At 36.0% G+C, this 18,430-nt stretch overlaps 1 protein-coding gene across 1 annotated transcript in view; it reads right to left on the bottom strand.

Moving 5' to 3' along the window:
- NDST3 (N-deacetylase and N-sulfotransferase 3) overlaps positions 1 to 18,430 on the bottom strand; it is a 213,106-nt gene that overhangs the window by 33,214 nt on the left and 161,462 nt on the right. The window contains exon 7 of the mRNA XM_025385288.1: positions 1,086 to 1,268. Coding sequence (XP_025241073.1) covers positions 1,086 to 1,268 — 183 coding nt within the window. The remainder of the gene's footprint in view (positions 1 to 1,085; positions 1,269 to 18,430) is intronic.

Genomic DNA, 18,430 nt, shown 5'->3' with positions numbered 1-18,430 from the left:
AGGAGGTAATCAACTTACGGTTGAAAGCCGAATGCATTGAATATAAAGTTCAGAGTTAACAAATTCAATCTGTGGTAAAAATTTACTGAGGTCTACTTCTGATGATTGTTACTGTTTTACCATCAGCTCTGTCTGTAACTCTAGTAGCGTTGAAAACAGTGATTAGGAAGCACAACTTTTGAAGCCAGATGGCCTACAACTGATTCCTGCTCTGCCACACACTAGCTGTGTGACCTTGCTTAATTGACTGAGCCTTTCTGTGCTTCAGTTTCTTCATCTGTAAAATGCAAATCATAACTGTACCTACCACGTAAGGTAGTTGTGAGGATTAAATGAGTTAATACATGTAAAGTGCCCAGTCTGACATATAGTAAGCAAGATGTAATTATTTGCCAAGATTATTATTTTTCACAGATCATGGAGTGGACAATTTAAATTCAAAGTTGTTCCTGAAATTAATTCTATGATACATAAGAGTCTATGCTTTGAAATCTAGGTTACCCCCAGGGTCATCTGAATATGCCATATTCATGTGGTATTTTATCTTAAGAAGCTCAGTGATTTTCCCATGAAATGCCTTCCCCCATATTAATCCCCAATTAATACTTCTGAAAGCTGTCCACATTCAGCGGCTCTTGGCTGTTGGTGTACCTCATGGTTCAGAAGGCAGATGTCAGTTCTGAACTCTTCTCAGAGATCCTTTAATATGGTTTAATCATTAAAGATATGGGGATGTGTTCAAAGGCTACCTGCCTAACAAACGACCTGTTTGCCATCTTCTACTCTTCCAGCCTATTGCAACATGTAGATTTATCTCTCACTCCTGATTGAAGACATTATATCCACTGAATCCATCACTGAACTTTCTGAATCCCATGATTTCCAATGCGCAAGGGAACAGGGAATTGAGAGCAATATGTAGCAATGATAAAAGACTACAGTTTAGGAAGGAGCAGTCTCTCAAATTTACTAACATTTCCAAAATGCAGGTTTTTTCAGGTGGCTTCACTTTTCACATTTGGAATATCTCACAGAATTATGTTCCTGGAATTAATGGGTTATATCAATGATTGAATTAATTTTACCTGCCAGAGAGGGTCTTTCTGATCAGGAAACAGCTCAAAATACTTGTGGGCCAGTTGTACTGGAGGCAGAGTCTGAAGTCGCAGGTTGGTCCAGCTCTTCACAAAGTTGGCCAGATTAACAAATGTATATAATCCCAGTCGGTCATTCCCATAGTTGGACAAATGGGTCATGAAAATGCTGATCTGAAAAAAGCAAATGAACTTCAGTGTAAATAACATTTATTTTGACACTAGAGGGCAGTATAATCACAGCGATGCTAGTTTTTTTCCTTAAGTAGTCTGCGCAGGGTTTCAATTCATGGTGTGTTTTTGGATTTGGGACATATCCCTCAAACCCTCATTATATTCATACATACTGGAGGATGTGTTATCAGCAAGACTTGAGCATTTTTTCCCTGAAATTTTCATATATTTCATAACAAAAAATACATTCAACATCAATAGCGGCCGTATACCCATGTTGGTGCAATAAGACTGTTGTTGAATAACATAACCTGTATGTTTCTCAAGCCCTTTTTCACATTCTTTAGTTCCATTATTCCCAATATAAAACACCTCCTTTAAGAAAAATCTTTAACTCTTGGCTAGATAAAATTGACTCTTCCTATGGAAGCAGCTGACCTAGATTGAATCCATGCATTCAAAGAAAATCACAGCAAGTGTGGGACATTTTTTACAATAAAATAAATTTGAACTCTGCAGGTTAGACTGCATTGGTCTAGGATGTAAATGTACAATGAGTATTTGTAAAACTATTGCTTTAAGTGAATGCAGATAATTTTTGTTGGTTAGTGTTGACAAATGAATTCTTCTGCATGGGATTTTTGATGGCAAAGAAAACCTTTGTGGCATTTATGCTGCTATAAAAAAGATCATAAAAATAATTCATGTGATAATAGTACTTTTGGAAAATATATAATGTCATGTGAATGAATAGTAACAATGGTTTACTATAATCACAATAATGAGTTTAATAGGTCATTCATTAAGAGACTGAAAGAAATATTCAAGAAAATTCATTGAGGTAATGTGACAGAGCTGAAAGAAAAAGTTATACTAAGATTTAATACAATAAAAAAGAAAAATGTAATTACTTAACAACTATGAATAAGAGGAAGTAGTAATATCCTATGGAACAAATCCTGCAGGCTTTTACATAAAAAGCTTCATTGTGATCAAGAATATTTGCATTTCTATTCACTCTGCCTGAACATATATTAAATCTTTGAACTTTTGCAAACAAAATATTTTGTGAGTGATTTAAAATAGCTATCTGTACCAGCAGACCAATGTAGTCATGGAATTGGGAAGTCAGCCTTTTACCATTTTGGGTCTTTCTTAAAAAACGAGACTTTAAAAATTAAACCTTCTGGTTATTTTTTAATAGTAACTTCAATACTGTGACTTAAATTTCCTCTTTTTCTCCTGAAAAATTTATCAGAACATTAGGTGATCGAGAAACTTATGAAAATCATTCTTAAATTTGGAAGTTTTTTTCTAATGTCTGTTGGAGGTGGTCTTTACTCATTTGTTTTACATGCCACATTTTTCAATGTACCTTAATAAGATAGCAAAATGATACTTCTGTTCACCTTTCTCCTAAAAATTTTTTAAATACAATTTTAAAAACGTGTATTTTTAACCTGGTTAGTAAGTTCAAATTTCTTGCTTTATTTTTATGAAAGATTTGTTAGTAAGTCTGTATGTGTCATATTTCACTTGAATAATATCTGCATGGGACAGAAAATGGGAAACAGAGATAATATATAACCTTGTGATACAAATACATTTGAAATCCCTTTGAACTCACTTTTTAACCTCAGAAAACATTTTTATTCTGACAATTAAAGCAGAGAGCTACTCTCTACCTGCGTGACCATGGAAAGTAATAAAAATTCTACTCTTTCTGATAAAGACAGACAGAACCCAAAATGATTTATGAGCTGGTAAAGAACATTGCTTTTCATGAAACTGAACCTGATTTGCAAGAATTCAGGTGATACTTATAAGGTGTTGAACTTAGTCCTGTAAAAGAAAACCTACTTAGCCTCCAAGCATGGAACTTTTCCCAAATGTTCAATTCTATTTTTATATTCACACTTTAATATAATGCAAGGTGCACCACAAGCTAAAGGATGGTTTAATGTTTTTGTAATGCATGTCACCTTATGATCCTTTTAGACTTTGGACTCAAGCCTGAGATTTGTTTTGTGCTCCTAAAGAAATACAAGTCCATAAGGGAATATAATTTGTCAGGACATAATACATTTCAATTTCTTTTTGAACTTTTTTTTTCATGAATCACAATATTTTCTCTAGACATGGAATATTGCACATCTCTTGCTGAACATGTAACCTCTCTAAGTTTTCTTTGTTACTTTTTTGTTAGGAAGGTATGCACATTAAGCAGGAGAATTGACAAAAACAGATATATAACGAGAATGTTTTGGTCAAAAAGTTAGCTTGCTTTCTAGACAGCATTTCTTCCTTACCTATGTACTGACCTATGACATTTATAATGTCATTTCACTTCTTGGTAATTCCTCACCTGACAACAATTTCTGTACAGCATAGAAGGAAACAAAGACAAGGCTTGAAAAGGCTGCTAGTTCAGGAGAAGTAGATATTAGTTTTTTCCTAAAGATGATACTTTTACAATTTTAAGAGTACTTCAGGACTGAGGTTTTATTTTTGTTTTATTTATTTATTTTTTAAAGATGGAATTGGTCAAAAAAGATTATTTTCTTTATACTTGTAGATTCCAATGAGAAGGAAAGTGTCAACAGAAGTGGCAACTGCATTTATAAAACAATTTTTGCTATAAACACACTATGAGTAATTAGTTGTCACCAAAAGGACTAATTAGCTGCTTAAAACTCACATCATTTGAAACTCTGCCAAAGGCATAATGTTTATTTGACTAACAACTGAAAAAATTCTTTCTAGTCTGTGAGATATAGATGTGTATAGCAAGATGGTTATCTGTGAATTTTTTTCTGTAAAAAGGGAAAAGGTAAATATCAAATACCACATACGTTAGTATTTATGAGAAAGGAAACAGATACCGTTTGTCAAATTGTAACTAAGAGAAAAATGTGGGAAGCTTTATCTGTACTTTCTAGCATCAACCCTGTGGATCTATTAAGCTGTAAGTATGGGGGGATGCATGGCTCACTACCAAGAATAAAAAGCAAAACATAGGTCCTGGTGCAAACACTGTTGACAATACAGTAAGTATTCTCTTTCTTTGGAGAAGGCTGGGAACAGGAGAGGAAATGTGGATGTAAAAAAGTATGCTAGTTATTATAAACTATGCCTTTCATGACCATGCTGCTCAGTTGAAATCCACAAATATTTTTCTGATTATTCTGCTATTTGCCAGATGCTCTGCTTCATTCTGAGGGTGCAAATATAAATATGCTGCTCATTCTTTTAAGTTTTGTTCATGAAAAGAGTCAGAATTCAGAAGTTCTCTTTTCATAGCAATCTATGAGTTTACAGCAAACTCTTTCTCTCAGCCAACCCGTTTTGTTTTGCTTTAGTATCCTTCTGGGTGACCATAGATTCAAAAGGTTTAGGATATATACAAATCAACTGAGAAGTTTTAAAACATTCTGATCGCCAGTCTTTATACTCATAGATTCTGATTTTTAGGTCTGGAGGAGGTCCTGGTACCTGCATTTTAATCATCTCTAGTGGTCTTGATGCAGGTGTCATTGGAATACAGTTTGAGAAAACCTGGCTAGACCCAGTTCTCCCAGAGAAACTTTTATTTTCCATAGAAATGTATATTTTATTCATACAGAAAAGATTCAGGTCATCAAACCCATTGGTTGCTTTGTAGTAGCTTTGAACACATTTGAACACATTTTAAAAACAAGCATGTTTTATTAAGCTCATAAAAATATTTCAATGTCCTAGACTTTGAGTTGTCCTTAGTACAAAACACAACTTGGTAAGCCCCGTTGGCCATGCCTTTCGAGGGCTTCTGTACTGCTGACAGATGTGTGGTGATGCTCAGAAGATTGCTATGAAAACAGAACTGGTTCATACAGACATGTGAATTTGGCTTCTAATTCCCTTCAATCCTGTTTATTTTATTTTTAAATTTTACTTTAAGTTCCGGGATACAAGTGCAGAACATGTAGGTTTGTTACCTAAGTATACATGTGCCATGGTGGTTTGCTGCCTATCAATCTGTCATCTAGGTTTTAAGCCCCATATGCATTAGCTATTTGTCCTAATGCTCTCCCTCCCCTAGCCCCCCATCCCTTAACTGGCCTCGGTGTGTTGTTCCCCTCTCTGTGTCCATGTGTTCTCATTGTTCAGCTCCCTCTTATGAGTGAGAACATATGGTATTTGGTTTTCTGTTCTTGTGTTAGTTTGCTGAAGATGATGGCTTCCAGCTTCATGTCCTTGCAAAGGACACGATCTCATTCCTTTTTATGGCCATATAGTATTCCATGGTTTATATGTACCACATTTTCTTTATCTAGTTGATCATTGATGGGCATTTGGGTTGGTTCCAAGTCTTTGCTATTATAAACAGTGCTGCAGCAAACATATGTGTGCATTTGTCTTTATAGTAGAATGATTTATATTCCTTTGGGTATATACCCAGTAATGAGATTGCTGGGTCAAATGGTATTTCTGGTATTTCCTTGAGGAATTGCCACACTGTCTTCCACAATGGTTGAACTAATTTACATTCTTACCAGCAGCGTAAAAGTGTTCCTATTTCTACACAGCCTCACCAGTGTGAGATGGTATTTCATTGTGGTTTTGATTTGCATTTCGCTAATGATCAGTGAGCTTTTTTTCATATGTTTATTGGCCACATAAAAGTTTTCTTTTGAGAAGTGTCTGTTTATATCCTTTGCCCGTTTTTTTTTTTTTTTGATGAAGTTGTTTTTTTCTTGTAAATTTGTTTAAATTCCTCGTGGATTCTGAATATTAGACCTTTGTCAGATGGGTAGACTGCAAAAATTTTCTGCCATTCTGTAGGTTGCCTGTTCACTCTGATGACAGTTTCTTTTGCTGTGCAGAAGCTCTTTAGTTTAATTATAATCCCATTTGTCAATTTTGGCTTTTGTTGCAATTGCTTTTGGTGTTTTAATCACGAAGTCTTTGCGCATGCCTATGTCCTGAATGATATTGCCTAGGTTTTCTTCTAGAGTTTTTATGGTTTTGGAGTTTACGCTTGTCTTTAATCCATCTTGAGTTTTGTATAAAGTATAAGGAAGGAGTTCAGTTTCTGTTTTCTGCATATGGCTAGCCAGTTTTTCCAGTACTATTTATTAAATAGAGAATCCTTTCCCCATTGCTTGTTTTTGTCAGGTGTGTCAATAATCAGATGGTTGTAGATGTGTGGTTGTTATTTCTGAGGTCTCTGTTCTGTCTCTGTTCTGTTCCATTGGTCTGTATGTCTGTTTTGGTACTAGTACCATGCTGTTTTGTTACTGTGGCCTTGTAGTATAGTTTGAAGTCAGGTAGCATGATGCTTCCAGCGTTCTTCTTTTTGCTTAGGATTGTCTTGGCTATATGGGCTCTTTTTTGATTCCATATGAAATTTTAATTCATGTTTTTTTTTTTTTCTAATTCTGTGAAGAATGTCAGTAGTAGTTTGAAGGGAATAGCACTGAATCTATAAATTACTTTGGGCAGTATGGCCATTTTAATGGTATTGATTCTTCCTATCCATGAGGATGGAATATTTTTCCATTTACTTGTGTCCTCTTTGATTTCCTTGAGCAGTGATTTGTAGTTCTCCTTGAAGAGGTCCTTCACATCCCTTGTAAGTTGTATTCCTAGGTATTTTATTCTCTTTGTAGCAATTGTAAATGGGAGTTCATTCATGATTTGGCTCTCTGCTTGTCTGTTGTTGATGTATAGGAATGCTTCTGATTTTTTGGCACATTGATTTTGCATCTTGAGACTTTACTGAAGTTACTTATCAGCTTAAGGAATTTGGGGCTGAGATGATAGGGTTTTCTAAGTATAGAATCATGTCATCTGCAAACAGAGACAATTTGACTTCCTCTCTTCCTATCTGAATACTCTTTATTTCTTTCTGTTGGCTGATTGTCCTGGCCAGAACTTCCAATACTATATTGAATAGCAGTGGTGAAAGAGGGCATCCTTGTCTTGAGCCAGTTTTCAAGGGAATGCTTCCAGCTTTTGCCCATTCAGTATGATATTGGCTGTGGGTTTGTCATAAATAGCTCTCATTATTTTGAGGTATATTCCATCAATACCTTGTTTATTGAGAGTTTTTAACATAAAGGGATGTTGAATTTTATCAAAGGCCTTTTCTGCATCTTTTGAGATAATCATGTGGTTTTTGTCATTGGTTCTGTTTATATGATGGATTACATTTATTGATTTGCATATGTTGAGCCAACCTTGAATCCTAGGGATGAAGCTGATTTGATTGTGGTGGATAAGCTTTTTGATGTGCTGCTGGATCTGGTTTGTCAGTATTTTACTGAGGATTTTCGCATCGATGTTCATTAGGGATATTGGCTTGAAGCTTTCTTTTTTTGTTGTCTCTCTGCCAAGTTTTCGTATCAGGATGATGCTGACCTCATAAAATGAGTTCAAGAAGAGTCCCTCCTTTTCAGTTGTTTGGAATAGTTTCAGAAGGAATGATACCAGCTCCTCTTTTTACCTCTGATAGAATTCAGCTGTGAATTAGTCTGGTCTTGGGCTTTTTTTTGGTTGGTAGGCTATTAATTACTGCCTCAATTTCAGAACTTGTTATTGGTCTACTCAGGGATTTGACGTCTTCCTGGTTTAGTCTTGGGAGGGTGTATGTGTCCAGGAATTTATCAATTTCTTGTAGATTTTCTAGTTTATTTGCATAGACGTGTTTATAGTATTCTCTGATGGTAGTTTTTATTTCTGTAGGGTCAGTGGTGATATCCCGTTTTTCATTTTTTATTGTGTCTATTTGTCAATCCTGTTTTTTTATCAAAGCAAAATTTTCCATATCTCCATGTACCTCTCAGATGCATGTTAACTTATGAGTTCTCTATTTAAAAGGCTGCCTTTCACATTCACTTTTGCTTTATCTTATGGCATTTTAATGGCTATGTGGCAAAGGAAGAGTATACTGTAATTTACTTTGTGTTCTTCTTCCTCCTTAACTTAGATCCCCAGACCAGAAACACTCATTACAGAAAAAGTAAGGAAACTAGTTTATTTTTATATAGCGCAATGAACAAACTCTGGAAGTTTCATTTTTATCATCATGGAAAATATATGAGTTCCATCACTGTCAGGATTGTACTCCATCCTACGAGCACGTCTCATTCTGAAAAATAACTACAAAATTCTGAGCAGAAAGGATATTCTAATGATGCTCTGGGCCTGAACTTCCTATTCTATAATTCCCTGGCTCGAGCCCTCTCAAAGTGCCTCATTAGCTTTTGAATTGAATAAAGTTCAGTGTGTCAACCTACAGTACTACATGGTCCCAGTTTATCTTTCCAGTCTTCCCTTGTGTACCCCTTCTGTGCTCAGGGCAAACCAGCCAATTGCCTTGCTTGTTGACCTACAATATTCCTTGGACTTGCTTCTCCATGGCTTTGTTTATACAGTTTCTTCTTTCTGTAAATATGCTGCCTCATTTTGCTACCTAGCTCAATTTTATGTATTCAAGAGTGTCATGTCCACTGTTTCATATCTCTCAAGGCAAATGCAATGTTTTTAAAAATGTGAGCCCTAGAGCACCTAGTTTTGTCTTTCTGACATTTTCTTACCCTGGCTTGTTTTATGCTTTTTAAACATACTTGTTTTATTCATCTCTAGACTGTAAGTTCCTTGGGGGCTGGCATGGGCCCTTCAACTTTATTCTCTGAACTGTCTGTAATATATTGTATGTGCCTTGAGATGGTTCCAACAATCTTATTTTTAAAGTTGAAAAGTCTAGGGTCAGTTATTTTCAATGCCACTCATTCTGGTAATCTTTTAGCACCATTAAAATTGTGGGCCTCAATGATTTATTCTTGTCTCCTCTAACTTTATCCCCATTCGCTGTGTACTCTTCTTTCTAGTCTCCACTTATTTTCTTACTGTCCATTTCCCACTATTTTCCATGAAACCTTACTCCTTTTTAAATAAACTATATCTTTATGTCTTTGCCTTTGGCCTGTACAGTGATCAAGAAAGAGGGCTCCGCCACCTACCGGCTCTACAGTCTTAGCAAGTTATTTAAACTCTCAGTACTTTAATTGACTTGTTTAAAAGAAAACAAAAAGGATATAGTAATAGTAATTACCTCACAGGGTAATTACAATTAAATGTAAAGTTTAAAAAAATTTAATACACTGACTGCCACATAGTAATTGCTTAATACATAAGAGCTATTTATTATTGTTGATATATTATTGTTAGTTTGGAGAAACATCATTTCTTATTTACAGTTTCTTTCTAGCAGCTCACCAGCCTTATCAGGATAGCTTTCCAATCTCTTAACCCTCTTATTTTTTTCTGCATCAATCAATGTGCTTCTGATCACTTCTTCTACCAGGCAAGATTCTATCTGCAATGATTTGAACTTCTCTAATACCATTACCCTCAGATTCCCAGATCATCTTTCTGCTTTCAGTGCTCTGCAAGTATGAGACTTTGGGCCAGTTCTTCCATTTAATTAGTTCACTTCCACATATGGACTCTTCAGCACAGCTAGAGAAAAAAACACACAATAGGAGCTATTCATAGCGCATAAGCATATGGTCCCCAATCTCAATGGAATCCTTAGTGCTACTGGATATTCTTCTTATTTATTCATTGTCACCTTGCTCTTCTGTTCCCTTCAGCAGCTATTTCAAACTTTCAACCCTCTCTGGAGGTCTTCTGTTCAGTTTCCACTCTCCCTACTTTCCCTAATCATCCCCTAATTAACAGGGAGTGTTATCAAGCAGAAACTCTTTCAAATCCTTCTTTCTACACATTTGTCTTTTAAAAATTCCTCCTGACACCTGGAGTGTCAAGCAAAGGTGTTCCATTTTGTATTCAAGACTAATATATCTCCCAGTGCTTTTCATCCCATCTGCTTTCAACTCCCATGCGATCTTAGTCTATCACATATTCCTCTGTTTTCCTCTATTTCAGTCCTCTCCACTGGTCCTTCCCTCATACCTGAAAACATATTTGAATCTCTCTCATCTTAGGCTCTCTCCTGATTGTCTTTTCTAGCCACTGTCCTACCCAGCCAAGTTCTTCAAAGGAACAGTACCCAGGTGCTCACTTTACTCCTCACCTACATTCACGTTTCAGTCATTTGTGACTTAAATTTTGTCCCCACCATCCCACGGAAAATGCCTTCTGAAAGGTAAGCAATAGCCTCTTAGCTACATATAGATACTTGGTAGTCATTGCATTAACCAATCTACTCTGTTGAACATGGTTGGCCACACTTAAAATTTTATTCTTTCTTGGCTTTTTTGACACTGTTTTCTCCTAGTTCTCCTCTATCTGTATTTTTCACTGATTCTTCCTTCTCCACATTACCTTTAGATAGGTAGTGTTTTCCAGGGTTTTGTTCTTTACATGCTGTCTCTAGGTGGAATCACCACAATGATCCCCACATCTCAAACTACTATTTCTATCTTTCTCCTAAATTTTATACTTAAATGTCTAGTTGACATTTTTATCTGAACGTGCCATAGCCATCTCACTTTAAACCTGGCTCAATTGAGCTCATTATGTGCTTGCAATAGAGTGTAAGTAAGCTCCAGGAGAGCAGGGACCTCCTCTGTTTCATCATTGCTAGTTTTCTAGCACCTAACCAGCGAAATAATAACTAGCACATAGTAGATGCTCAATAAATAATATTTGAATGAATGAATCTTTACAGCCAGATCTTGTCTTGCTTTTGTATTCCTTATTTTCCCTAAGGTTACTACTGTTCCTATGGTTATCAAGCCAAAAAATTGAGTGCATTCCAGACACTTACCAGATCCTCATTTCTTATTGAACTGGACTTGTTTTGTCAATACAGTCTCTTTCATAACTCCAGCTGATCCTCTCTATTCCTATTAGCACTTACCTGGTTTAATCTCTCATTGAATCTTAGCTGGGTTCTTTAAAAGCTTTCTAACTGATCTTCCTCCTTCCAGAACTGGGCTCCTCTAATCTATCCTCTAGAACAACGCTGTCCAATAGATATATATTGCAAGTCACGTGTGTAATTTAAATTATACCTTCAGTAGCCACATTATGAAAAATAATAATTGAATAAAACTAATTTAAATAATAAATAATATACTTAATTTAACCCAATGTATACAAAATGTCATTTCAGCATGTAATCAACATAAGAATTATTAATGAAGCATTTCTCATTTTTAAATACGAAGTCTTCAAAATCTGGTGTGGTATTTTATATTTACAGTACATCTCAATTAGGATTAGCCAGCTTTCAAGAATTCAATTCACATGTGGCTGGTGCAGCTGTAGAGTCTGTGTCCTTAATGCTTCAAGAGTCCATCATGATAATGCCCTACCTTCTTCTTCATCTTCATATTTTCCCACTTACTTGCTTTTACTTTCCATTCCAGTGTGCGTGACTCCATGCATTAGTAGATGTTTTTCATTCTACCTGGAATACCTTCCTGTCTCTTTACCTACCATGCCTTTTCCAGTTTGAGGTGACTACTTCCTCTTTGTATTTCACTGTACCTTACGCTCTCTTATAAAAATTATTAGGATTAGCCTGTAATCCCAGCACTTTGGGAGGCCGAGACGGGCGGATCACGAGGTCAGGAGATCGAGACCATCCTGGCTAACACGGTGAAACCCCGTCTCTACTAAGAAATACAAAAAACTAGCCGGGTGATGTGGCGGGCGCCTGTAGTCCCAGCTACTCGGGAGGCTGAGGCCGGAGAATGGCGTGAACCCGGGAGGCGGAGCTTGCAGTGAGCTGAGATCCGGCCACTGCACTCCAGCCTGGGCTACAGAGCGAGACTCCGTCTCAAAAAAAAAAAAAAAAAAAAAAAAAAATTATTAGGATTAGTTGCTTTGACTTGTTATACGTTCCTCTTGCTAAACTGTGAACTCAAGAGCAGGGACCAGGTTGTACTCTTTATTATATCTACAGTCATGTGTATGGTTCATTAAATAAATATTTGTTAAACTTAATTTAATTACATAATAGACTACTGAAAAGTATTTGTTGAATTGAAGTCTATGTCATAAGTGATCTTTTACCTTTTAAAAATTATACAGTCAAGGTAAAAAACAGAAAATGTAAAAAAAGAGAAAAACATTCTGAATTATTTTCATATATTAAAATCTTATATATATGATTTATATATAAAAGTATATATTGTAAGTTATATATAAATTTTTTTATATAAAATTTTGTATGTGTAGGTTAATGTATGGTATCACCTGACAGATAGTGTTTACTGCTTAGCAATATATCTGTAGCATTTTAATACACTGTTAAAAATACTTTAAAGTGTGTGTGTGTGTATATATATATATATAAAGTGTATGTGTGTGTGTGTATATATATACACACACACACATATATATATTTAATATATATATTTAATGGCTAAATAGTAATTTATCTTATAAATTATCACAATTATCACAATGTCCTTAGTCAATTTTCTACTCTTGGTCCTTTAGTTTGCTTATAATTTTTATTGTTGTAAACAACACTGGATTGGTCATTATCATTGCTATATCTTAGTTTGTATCTGACTATATTCCTAGGAAAAATTTTTAGAAGTGGATGAAATTGCAGGTTCCAACAGAATGTATATTTTAAAGGCTAGTATCTTATGAGCCACCTGTCTTGGGTTCAGCACACTGGCCCAGTGCCCTGGGCTTTATTCCTATTCAGCTGTGGCATGAATAAGAACAAATCATAAAGGAAGAGCAGTCTACTGGAGTTCTTGAATACTGACAATTTATGTTCGAGCTGTGAGAAAAATTGTCCTCTTCATGTCAAATCACTGCTTTTCATTTTGCATGATTCTTGCTGGCTGGGAAGCATTATTTGGAAATTGTGTTAGCTTTGACGATTTAGCTTTCAATCAATAATGAGCTGCAGATGAAAAAGAAACCAAATGTGAAGAGACTAATAAGGAAGGTAGAAAAATAGTCTTTCATCAGACTATAAGGGAGCAAATGTTAGCTTTAGCAGCTCCAGATGAATTACATGTGAGGATTCAATGAGATAATACAAGCTAAAAGTTCAATATAGTGTCTGACAACATAGTAAGTACCCAAGAAATCATGTTACCTAAGATTTGGTAAAATATGATATTTTGACTTGTCTCAAAATTCTTACACCCAAGGCTAACCTGTTATAATTATTTTATCTATTCTGAGGAAGGCTTGTGAGTATACTTATACTTTGGAGCTCATTTGGTTCTTTCCTCATGTATACAAAAAAATAAGTCAGCCATTCAGAAAACTCTTCGTCCTTTTAAGAAAAATGTCCAAATCAGGTAGACTTTAAAGGTGTAGGATGGTTCTGCTTTATATGGTCATAGCATACTCTTGATGTTATGTTGTAAGATATTATCAAACATTATATTGGGTATAATAATTTCTTATTTATTTATAAAAGAAAGAATGAATAACAAGGCCTTGCTCTGTCACCCAGGCTGGAGTGCAATGGCTCCATCACAGCTCACTGCAGACTCAACCTCCTGGGCTCAATCTACCAATCCATCTTAGCCTCACCAGTAGCTGGGACCACAGGTGCATGTGGCCAGGCCTGGCTGATTTTTGTATTTTTTTGTAGAAATGGGGTTTTGCCATGTTGCTCAGGCTGGTCTCAAACTTCTGGGCTGCTCAAGCGATCTGCCTGCCTTGCCACTGCTAAGTGATGGGATTACAGGCATGAGCCACCAGGCCTGGCATTTCTCTACTTTTAATCCAGACTGTAGCTGCCTCTCTCTGCTGTATTTATAAAAAAATTAATAAAATTCACGTTGTGGCATGTTTTTTCAATCAGGTCATCATACAAATTCCAAATGCTTTATTTGCACTGTGAACCCAACTAAACGTATCCCTCATTCAACTTCTAATTAGATCCAAAAAGATGCCCGCTGCTATTCCAACCCTACCGGTCCTAAGGGGATGTTTGATACAAGGGAAAGTGAATGGAAAGAAACGGTGGTCTCAAACAAGCTACGGAAGGGGTCCATGAAAGTGAGGCGCTTTGAATCATTGCCTTCTGAAGTTTCCCTCTAACCCCTCTTCTGGGATATGGGCAAGCCTGAGGGAAGAGGAGGAGTTCCTCAAGGGGACTCCTTGACACAGGCACATTGTACACTTTACTTGCAGTGTATTATTGTACATGGCAGTTTATGAGAGCCTAGTTACACAGATGTGCGGATTGTATTTTCTAGCTTTAATTATCCTAACCATCACAAAATGTCCAAGTGTCTTAAAAAGATTACTAAAAAACCACGGTTCATAGCGAATGCTATTAATAATAATGAAAGCGCAAGTGAAGGAAAGGAAAGTACCAGAGCCAACCCCTCTGCTCCTTCTAGTCTGAACTCTTGTCAGCCCCTAATGCGATGAAAACAGTGATGATATAATCACATTTAACAATAGTAGGCTCCCAAATTTCAAAAGTTTCAAGAAGATTATTTGAAATATGGATTTACATCTGTTAATCATATATGAGGCCATTGTGATTGGCAAGACATTTAAAAATCTTTTTATTTCACTCTTAGAAATTTTATATTTCTATGTATAGTCATGGTATAAAAATCTGAATATAAAATGAATGAAATAATCTTATAAATAATTATGTAGCTCATATGTTAAACAATTAGGATTCATGGAATATAATTACTAAAGCAATCTTACTTCTTTTTCCCACTGTTCCTTTAAAATTTGTTCAGTGTGGGTAGTTTTCCCTTGCAGAATGGCCTCCCTAATCTCTTAGGTGACAGAAAGTTGTCATGTAGCTTTAAGTCTTGATTTAGTAGTTTAAATCTTTTGGTTCAAAAAACAATCCAAATTCCAAACTTGTTGCAATATGAAATCTGCTCCTCTCATCCTCCTGGGACCTGGTGCAGGAGAGAATTTGCAAGACAGGCTGGGAAGAAAGTCTGATTAAGGCTCTGTTCTCCAGTGGGTGATTTTACTCTACTTCCTTACTGAGGTTTCTGATCCCTTAGTATGTGGGACATGGAGATGAAGGAGTGAAAAGGATGCAGGGAATTATTACTCGACTGATATTTTCATATGCATATGTTTAAAATCATCTGAGATCTTTGGAGCCATCAGTCTCACTTTGTTGCCAGGCTGGAGTACAGTGGTGCGATCTCGGCTCACTGCAACCTCATTGCAATCTTCTGCCTCCTGGGTTCAGGTAATTCTCCTACCTCAGCCTCCTGAGTAGCTGGGACTACACCACAATGCCCAGCTAATTTTTGTAGTTTTAGTAGAGGCAGGGTTTCACCATGCTGGCCAGGATGGTCTCGATCTCTTGACCTTGTGATCCACCCTCCTCGGCCTCCCAAAGTGCTGAGATTACAGGCATGAAACACTGCGCCCAGCCAAGCAGGGTTCCTTTTAAAAGGACCCTAGGCTAATATTCCTTTTAAGAGTTGCACGTTTGGGCCTTGGGATTTGGGAGCCTTTGATCTGTCTTTGGAAAAGAGGGCACATAATTCTTATATGTGGTTCTTTCTTCTTCTGATACCACTTTAGCCAATCTCTCTCTTGTACTTTGGATTTATTAGTTGTAAGGCAGACACCAACTTACTGTGTCCGCCTCCTGCAGGGAACACTTCTCAAGCTCTCCGATGGTCTCAATGACCCTGAAGCCAGATCTCAGCTAGCAGCAGAGCAGGCAATGACCCCTCTGTTCTCCCATGAGTAGAGGGTGGTGGGATCATGCTCAACACACAGCACAACTCTTTCCAAAAATCCTCCCCACGAATCCTCCTTAATTTCCAGGAACTTGACCTTTTTCTTCTGGGTGTGGGTAGGTATTAGAAATTTTGGCATGTTTGTCCCTCTCACAGCTCATTTTGGTGTCTATTGTCTTTCATGTTTTTGTGCATGGTTTTCATGTTTAGTTACGCTAAAAATTACTTTCACTTTATCACCTTCTCCAGGGGGAGAAAAAAGATGTCACCTTAATTTCTAAGGTTTAAATTCATTGAGCACTGTTTTTCTACCTGGCTTGTGCCTTAGTCATCACTTCAGAATCTCAAGGAAAGCTCAATTGCGGAATAAATTGGCAAAGGGTTCTTAACATTTAGAATTTGGGATCTGATAGGCTTTAAAGGAAAGCTGGAAGGGTAAATCAATTGCTCTCAATTAGGGACAGCTTTCAAAGGTACGGTGATGAGGTCAATGTAATTTAAAGCAATTTATCTTGGAGCAGTTTGTCTTTTTTATAACATTCATGTTTCTCACTAATTTTTCTGGCTATATTTTCAGAACTGCAAGTTCAGCCCTTTAATTACAAGCTAATGATTGATGATCAATTAACATTTCTGTTAGGTGTCAAAAGTAATTCTATTGGTTTAATGCATTGCTATTACTTTAGCTGCTGAACAAATATTCACATGTCATGAGAACATCTCCAGTTCTCTGATCACCAATTTTCAACTAATTTTGAATTGTGTATCTTGCTCATGCTGTTGTAATGTTCTTTCTATATTATTCTGAAAGACCCTATTGCAGTTAGTTAGAGGCCAGACAAAAGCTGTTCTTGTTCCTTTGGAGTTAGAAAGTGATGGAATCATGAATATAGTTACACCTTATCATAGCTTTAAAAATGAATAATTAATAGAAATCCTTTTTTAGCAGCAGCGTAGCACAAAGGTTATACTCAATTTTGCAATGAAAACATCTTTATTTTTCAGCAGGAAACATTTTGCTTCTTTGTTTTAATCACTACCTCCACAATATAATAGATATAGGAAGAGCATTAAATTAAACATCTCTAAATGTGTTTAATTTAACTTCAAAAACCTTTGAGAAAATCGACCTACATGAAAATTTGATTTTGGCTCATATGTGAATGAATTAAATTTAGGTAATCACAAAGATCACCTTCACTACTAGTAGGTTTCAATTAATCATATTTGCTCATAAGGCTGAATTCACTCTGGGGGGAGAGGGGTATCAAAATACCAAACAAATATATTTATTTTGTGATTTAAAAAATGCTAGGTTTAAAAAGCTATTGATTAATTGTTAAGCTTCTAAATATTCAAACATTTACAGTTTTAAAACATTTATTTATTTTAAGACAGCCCCTCTAATGAAGTGGTTTGTGAAATGTTGAAAAATTTTGAGAGTACTAATTTGGTTCAGAAGCCCAGTTCCTTAAGTAGAGAGTAAAGACTCAAAGGACAAAAAGAACAATGCTAAAGAATGAACACTTGCTAAGTATTAACAAAGTCACCCAAGAACTGTTCCTTTATTAGAGAGAAAATACTAGGGCTTGACTGGGCCTATGCAAGCCACATCTGTTTTGATTGAAATAAGACATTTTAAGAAGTAAAGTTTGGCACAGCGATAATCTAAGTGAAATAGTTCTCCCAGGGCTTTGCAGGGATGAGCAGACTGACCCAGATACAAGAGTCAGGTAAGGTACTGTATAAAGACTTAATTAAAAGCAAGATACCTAGAAGGGCATCTCTGCAGAGATGGGAGAAAGACCAGAAATATAAAAAATTTCAAACCTTTATGAGTCAGCACTAGAGGACACCTACTGCCAAAGCTGCTGGCATCTGGAGGGCTGTTTCAACTGCAGTGAGAATAATACACTGATAGAAGTTTCTAACTCCAGGGATAAAAGGTGAGAAGTTCATAAAAGACTGTAACTAAACCAGATGTCTATTAAAAATTTTGCAGTTGTAGACTCACATTTGGTTTATTATTTGTTATTCTTGCTTTAAATTGTAACTCCTTTAAATAACTTATTGATAGATAAATCAATCTATAAGTTAATACTGTTATGTAGTGAAGGGTTATACTTTCTGAAAGTAAATTGTCTTAGGAACTAGCTAAATCAGCTTGCTAAAAAGAAGTAGGGTTTATAAATGTTTCTCTTCTAAAAATGTCAACCCTTCCACATAATAGTAAGTACCCAGAACTGCACATAAGAGGCAATAGGAGAGTTAATGAGGTTATGAAATGTAAACCATAGATTCATTCTTGACTAAACATCAAAATTTCATACTGACTTAAAGAAAAATTTCTAAAAATCTTTGCTTGAATATTATTATCAGAATCAGGCAAGCCTCAGATACGTTAGAATTTTGAAAGAATTGCATGAATTTTAATAAATGGTTACATTAAACACTAATGTCTAGGGAATATTTCCTGCTGAATAAGAACAT

The sequence above is a fragment of the Theropithecus gelada genome, chromosome 5 (assembly GCF_003255815.1).
Source record: "Theropithecus gelada isolate Dixy chromosome 5, Tgel_1.0, whole genome shotgun sequence".
Lineage (NCBI taxonomy): Eukaryota > Metazoa > Chordata > Mammalia > Primates > Cercopithecidae > Theropithecus > Theropithecus gelada.
The sequence above is the reverse complement of the archived record's forward strand: the minus strand, read 5'-3'. Positions and strand labels throughout refer to the sequence as shown.